Source organism: Setaria italica, chromosome II (genome assembly GCF_000263155.2).
Source record: "Setaria italica strain Yugu1 chromosome II, Setaria_italica_v2.0, whole genome shotgun sequence".
NCBI lineage: Eukaryota > Viridiplantae > Streptophyta > Magnoliopsida > Poales > Poaceae > Setaria > Setaria italica.
In genome coordinates, this window is record NC_028451.1 from 28,545,999 (window position 1) to 28,552,484 (window position 6,486).

General features: G+C 41.5%; 1 protein-coding gene and 1 pseudogene across 1 annotated transcript; both read left to right on the forward strand.

The window, feature by feature from the left end:
* On the forward strand, positions 1–2,492 carry LOC101776706 (putative pumilio homolog 8, chloroplastic). The gene is made up of 6 exons (XM_012843662.1): positions 1–677; positions 757–934; positions 1,682–1,845; positions 1,946–2,204; positions 2,285–2,409; positions 2,483–2,492. Exons 1-6 carry the CDS (start codon positions 1–3, stop codon positions 2,490–2,492), a joined length of 1,413 nt encoding a protein of 470 aa, XP_012699116.1.
* Positions 2,493–3,651: 1,159 nt separating this feature from the next.
* On the forward strand, positions 3,652–6,486 carry LOC105913780 (annotated as a pseudogene).

A 6,486-nucleotide genomic window follows, 5' to 3' on the forward strand; every position in this document is an offset into this window, starting at 1 on the left:
ATGGCGCCGCTGCTGGGGCAGAGGGAGGAGCTGCAGGAGCAGGAGAAGCGAGGCGGAGTCCGAGCCGAGGACGACGCTCCGCGCGATGAGCTGGCTGAGAAGATGGCGCGCCTTGGTCTCCACGAGCCGGCCGAGGCAGCCGGCGAGGACTCGGCGGCGGTGGATCGCTTCTCGCCGGCGTTCCTTAGGCCTCACCGTGCCGCGGACCAGAGCGCGTTGCAGCCGGCGTCGATAGTGCGGGCCGCCGGTCCGGCGGCGCCGTCTCCGATGCCCGACGCGCGGCGCTTCGCGGAAGGCCGCCTCCGCCGCGGCGGCCTCGCTCGTGGGCCCCGGAACGAGCCGGGCGCTGGTACCCCTGCTGCTGCTCGCGGCGTCCTACTAACTGGCGACCACGCGTACATGACGCCGCCGCGGCACCTGCATGGCATGGCTGCCAACCGGCAGTTGCAGGATCCCAACTTGTTTTCCCACGTGAACGAGCAAGCGGTGCTCTTCGCGCTGTCCCAAGAAACCCCTGAGAAAATCGTGTCGTACGCCTGCGACCTCTTGCTCTCGGAGAGCACACACGGGCAGCAGATGTTCTACCTGATCTTCAATCACTGCCACCACCAGCTCCGGGAATGGGTCATTGCTAAGATCACGCAAGACAGGAGTTTCTACAGCCTTTGTGTCCGGAGGCATGTGCTTATCAACTTCCGTATTCTTTTTCTTCTTACTTGCAGCAGTATGTAATGTAGACCGTTAATTCCTTTTCAGAACAAATGAGGTGGTTTTCATGATCAATTCTTGCGAAACTCGGAAATCAATGCAACTTTTCGGAGATGCTATGGTGCCATGGATGTCACCGAGTCAAATGCGGGTGCTCCTGTCAGATTCAAAAAGACTCCAAGTGATCCATGCTTTTATAAAGAGCTCCCCTCCAGACATTGCTCAGGTATTTCCAGGTTTTTTTTTTCATATTAGGTTCTACTTGTTGTATACTATTGTGGCATTTTCATTAGTAGCATTGCTGTGTAATATTCGTTGTTGATAATATTTGTTTTGGCTAGAAGCATTAACGTGTGGTATAGTTGTTGCTAATAAAAGTACATTACCGAAGTTAGTTGTATTTTCAATCAATAATCTCATTCTTGGTGCATTTACTAGCATATATAAATGTTAGATTAAAATTAGTTTGTTTGAAAAAAATGTTTGATAACTTTTTTGATTTGTTAACATTTGATATGTAACCATAGTTTCCCTATAATCAAGTTTAGTTATATTTCATGTATGATAGAGTCCTATCAGAGCTAAGTATTGTTGATCTAATTATGCAAGTTAGAGAATTTCTTGTAGTGATGTTGTGTGTTAGGTTTTCCTTCTGCTCAGTTTGTATCTGTCTGTACTTTACCTTATCTTCCTTTAAAACTTTGTACTCCTGAAATCTCAGATCAGTTATATATAATTTATCATATTTTATTTAAGTTTAGTTCTATTTGTGTTTCTTTCTTGTCTTATTATGAATGTGTATGTAGTGTTTTATACCTTTTAAAGTAAACTTCAAATGAACAAGATAGTGAAATTTTATTTATAAAATTATATTGGCATTTTATTTTCAGCGGATTTCAACATATGCTCATGTTGTGTTTATGAGTACTTTATTTTCAATTATTATGTGTTAATATTTGTATTGTGTTGCTAGTTCATTTTTGAAGCTGTTGCTAAGGAGTGTACAAGACTTGCACGTCAATCAAATGGACTGAGCCTACTGCAAAATTGCTTAGAACGCGTCAGCTGGATGGAAATGGATAACATTTTGATCAAACTCTCTTACCAGAGCCTTCATCTAGCTTTAAATTCTTGTGGGTATGCATATGAACTTAAGTGTTTTTATGACATCTTAAACAATTTGATGGCATAAGAATTTACTATTTCTTTATTATTTTTTCTTTCCATTCTCTATCAGGAACTGGATTCTTCAGGATATTCTAAAAAAGGGAGACTCCTTTCACATTGCAGTTATTGCATCTTGCTTAAGAAATCACTATGTGACACTTGCAAAAAATAAATATGGCAGCAATGTTGTTGAGTGGTGTTTAAAGGTATTTAATGAAGGAGAGCGATCAGTCATTGTAAATGAATTGATTTACTATGCTCACTTCAGAGATCTTGTGACTCATGAGTTTGCTAATTTTACTCTCTCCACTGCTCTTGAAGTCTGTAAGGTATGACTCATTTTTTTTCATAAACTTTCATAGTATACATTTCAATTGCATAACACAAACTGTTCTTCTTTTGTTTCCAGTATCCTCTTCGAAACATTTTAGCCAATGCTATCCTTTCCCAAAACATTATGGTTAGGAATCAACATTGTACAAAGATCTTTAGCATACTGGCCAGATATGGGTTTATTCAGAGAACATTTTTGAGGTAAACAATAATCTCAAGATTTTTGTAGACATCACACCGATTGATATCATGCGACATTCAAACATTTGTGTAGGGACTTTTGAAGTAGTTGGCATGAAACTCCGGTGGGCATCACTTAATATAATTTGTGGAGCCTGGTTGTACTTTTGGTTGTCTGGAGATATTTTTGGAGCTTTGGTTATTCTTTTGGCTGTCTGGAGATGCTGTGAAGTAGATACCTGATGTTAGAATCGTCTGTGCGTGCATGGATTGTGGTGTGTATAGACTCTAAAGGTTCACTCATTGTTTTCTTTTTTCTTTTTTCCAGCATTAGAAATCTCCGGGTGTTGTCGTTACTTTGCTACCTGTTGTCAAAGTGTGAACTGTGTTTATCTTCAGTTATGTTGTCAGTTATTATGCTTTTAGGCTTCTTTTTCTTGGAGAAAAATGGTGTATCTCTAAAGTCTCAACAAGCTTTTTAATTTTGTCGATAACATGTTTTTAGACTAACTTTATTTGTTTCATCATAGTTTTTTCGATTTAGCCAAGTGTTATTCTCGTTATAGATCTTGTAGGTATATTTTTCTACTTTATTTTTTTCCCCTTTGATCTTTGTAATCTAGTCTACCTAAGTAGTTCCAGAAAATGATATTACTGCAAACGGGAAAAAGAAAAAAAACACTAATAGGGTTGTCGTGAAGGGCCAAACAATATTTTTTTTCATGTTTGCAGTGATATGATAAACTAGTTTACTATGTATACCTACCAAAAATGTTAACCACGATGAGAATGGATCTTTTACCCTTTGTATATGTGCCTGTCATGGTTTTATAGCTTATTTTGTTTTGAGATTCTGATAGAAATACAATTTGGGTCAGGCATTCCTGCGTATAATGTGAAAGCTGGCGTTCATGGATGAGCTAAAAAATGAGCATGCTTAGACTTTATTTTTGTAATCAATCATGATTGGATTTTGGAAAGGTGAAATACAAGTATAATAGGATATATAAAAAACAAGGGAAAGCTCGTGAAATTCCGTGTCCTTATTTGCTATAGGCTACCTCTTAGCTGGGCTAATATTCTGCTTGGCCGGCCCATACTTTAAATCCCATTTAGGCCCGTCTTACGTAACCGAGCCTTTCCCTCTAAAAAAACGTAACTGAGCCTTTCGAAGCAAAAAATATGACCAAATCGAGCCCAAACACCCGTCCCGTTTCGTCTCGTCTCGTCTCTTTTCCCTGCTCTCTCTCTCGCTCGCCGACCATGGAGCCCGCGAAGCCGATGCGCAGCACCAAAAGCCCGTTCCCCGGCGGCGGCGTCGGTCGGTTGGTCGGTAAGGCTATGGCAGCCCGATACGGTCAGGGTTCTGGTCTGACGCTCGCGCTCGTAGGGAGCGCAAGCCGCGGCTCCCCAAGGGGAAGAAGAAGAAAGCCATGTACTGGGACGCCGGTGCGGAGGGAGGCCCCTCCGCCGCCACCGTGGAATCGACTGCATGTTGAACCCGGAGCTCGCGGCGGAGCGGCGCGTGCGGTAGCGCCACGCCAGCTCCGGGAGAGGGAACACGCGGATTGAGGTGCCGCTGACGTCAAGGGCTTCGAAATCCGCTATAACGTGTGCCTTGCTTCTCCGCTTGCATCTTCCCCCTGTTTACTATTGGCAGTTTGCCAGTTTATGAATGCTGGGTACAGAGCTTTTGAGCTCTATTTTTGATGCCCAACAGGATGGTGTTAACTTTGTTGATGATCGATGTTATTCGGATAGAGCCTTTTAACTTGGAGCGAGAGAGGGAAGAAGGGTACTTCGATGAGAATGGGAATTTTGTGGAGTATGCAAGAGGCAATGAGATCAAGGTAATGAAGGTTTTGTATTTAGCACCGAATAGTGTCATATGAGAAGTTAATATTGGTGACACAACTACGGAAGTACCTGTCTTTTGTAGGATGCTTGGTTGGATAGTGTGGAAGTTGACCCAACCTATGCTGCAAATGTTCAGAACAAAGGCAATGGGAAAGTAGAGGAGTTTGAAGATCTCTTAGTCGATGACATTGTGTTGACGCAAAATCAGAACTTCAGGCTTCTATGTTGAACAATACGGAGGATATGGGAGATTTGTTTAACTCCAGCGCAGGCTCCAAATCGGCTCGTGAGTGGTGCAAGACGTGCGAGTCAATTTGACCTGAAAATTGACAAGGGAAACATTAAATTGATGAGGAGATCGGCAGTGAAGGCTTTCGAACTCATGGGTAAGCATTCTTGAAATAAATATCACCACAAATAGATATTTAACATAAGCATGCGGTGTGAATAAATAAAATACGGCTAGATGAGCCGAGGGGCTAAGATAAAGCATTGTAACACAACAACCATTGAATGAGCCCTTGTTAACCATATGCGCACATGAGATAGATTAACAGATCTAGTTAATGTCTTGATAAGTGTAGTTGAACTTAGACAAGGTAACATGAATGAGAAGGTATTGACATCAATTTATTAACTAAAAGATTAGAACACAGCAAACAAGGATCTCTTGCCTACCGCTCACAAGCTAATTGAGCTAATAAAATCTAATTAATGTCATGATCGTGTTATTGAACTTAGACAAGGTAACATGATGAGAGGGCATTAACTTCAGCCCATTAACTCAACTAGACAAGCTCGCAACAGTGAGGCCTCGTACGTGCCTCTATCGGCTCAATGGCGTCATCATGCTTCCGTGAGATACAGATAAGACCCGATCGAAGCATCGGCTCTCAACAGTAGCGTGCTAACTTCAGGGGCCTATCGGTTAGCAATACGAGGGGTATGGGTAAAGATCTATCGGACTAGCATATATAAAGCAATAAAAGCATGCAAAGTCTACCAGCCGATACGATCTGATAACTAAGAATGTTTAAACAGGACAAGGGAGCCGATGAGAACTACCTAACTAGATCTAAGCCGTTCGAGAACTGTGAGCACTTGATAGAACTAAAAGATCGATGTGATACTACTTAATAAAACCAAACAACTTGATAACCGTGAGCAATTGTCGAAGACAAACAAAATATTGGACAAAGCCAAGAAAGTTTTACTTGCAATCTAAGATAACTCGATAACTAGCCACACAACAATATTAGAATATAAGACTTAACGTAGAAGGTTCTGATAAAGGTTGTAATGACCGGGTGACAGTACTTACAAGCTTGCCTGAGATCGAAGCCGATGCAGCTGTGCGTGCAAGAAGGAACTCGTCAAAACTACTCTACTCCTACTCCTAGGGTTTTGGCGGTGTGGAGCCGAAAGTTTGTGTTTGATTGATTCATGTTACAATGGCAAGGGATACATATTTATATCCTAGACTAATGACTCCTAGCTAGCTAGGACAATGACCTGTACAAAACTTACCTAACAATAAACATCTAAAAAAAGAAATATTAAGATACATGGACTCTAACTTTCCTTCAGTAAAGTCCTTACTAATTAAGCTTCCTTGTCTTGTATTGCCATCAGGTCTTGTTTCTTCTTTCTTTCACACATGAACCTTTAACATGCCACCTGCTTGTTAAGCGTCACGTCTCCTGGTTGATTCTGCATGAACCTGAACGTGCTGCACTTAGATTCTCTGAGGATTTCCTTTCCTTTTATCGAAAGAATATCCCTTCCCTTGTTCTGAGCTTTATGGGATTTTATCGGCTAAAATTTGGTATCAACACATTGGGATGATAAAAAGGCAGATAGAAAACATGCTTGAACCAGGCGAAACTGTGCGTTTTTGTTGCTCTCACTTGCATATTGTCATGCAGCCCTTGCTTGTCATTTAGCTTTTTGTTAGCTATTGAATTATGCTTAATTTACTCAATAAATACGTATATCCCCAATATCTAAATTGATAACACTGACCGAACCAACATTTATCTTGGTGTGAAGGAAATCATGTGAAGAATGTATCCTATATTAATTTTCTGGTCTCTGAATGTTTCTTGCTTCAACAATTGCGAGATAATACAAGCTTTGAAAAGATTGAAGGATACTTTCACAGATAAATGTGGCAAGATGAGTGAGGGTACTAAGCGTATATTTGATGAGTTGACCAACCACCGGTGGAAAACTAACCTTTAG

What these genes read in the sequence shown, in the direction of transcription:
- LOC101776706 (XM_012843662.1), top strand. Translation starts at nt 1, where the DNA reads ATGGCGCCGCTGCTGGGGCAGAGGGAGGAGCTGCAGGAGCAGGAGAAG. An exon ending in TACAGCCTTTGTGTCCGGAG is followed by an intron (nt 678 to 756) that starts GCATGTGCTTAT and finishes ATTCCTTTTCAG; the next exon opens with AACAAATGAGGTGGTTTTCA. An exon ending in CTAGCTTTAAATTCTTGTGG is followed by an intron (nt 1,846 to 1,945) that starts GTATGCATATGA and finishes ATTCTCTATCAG; the next exon opens with GAACTGGATTCTTCAGGATA.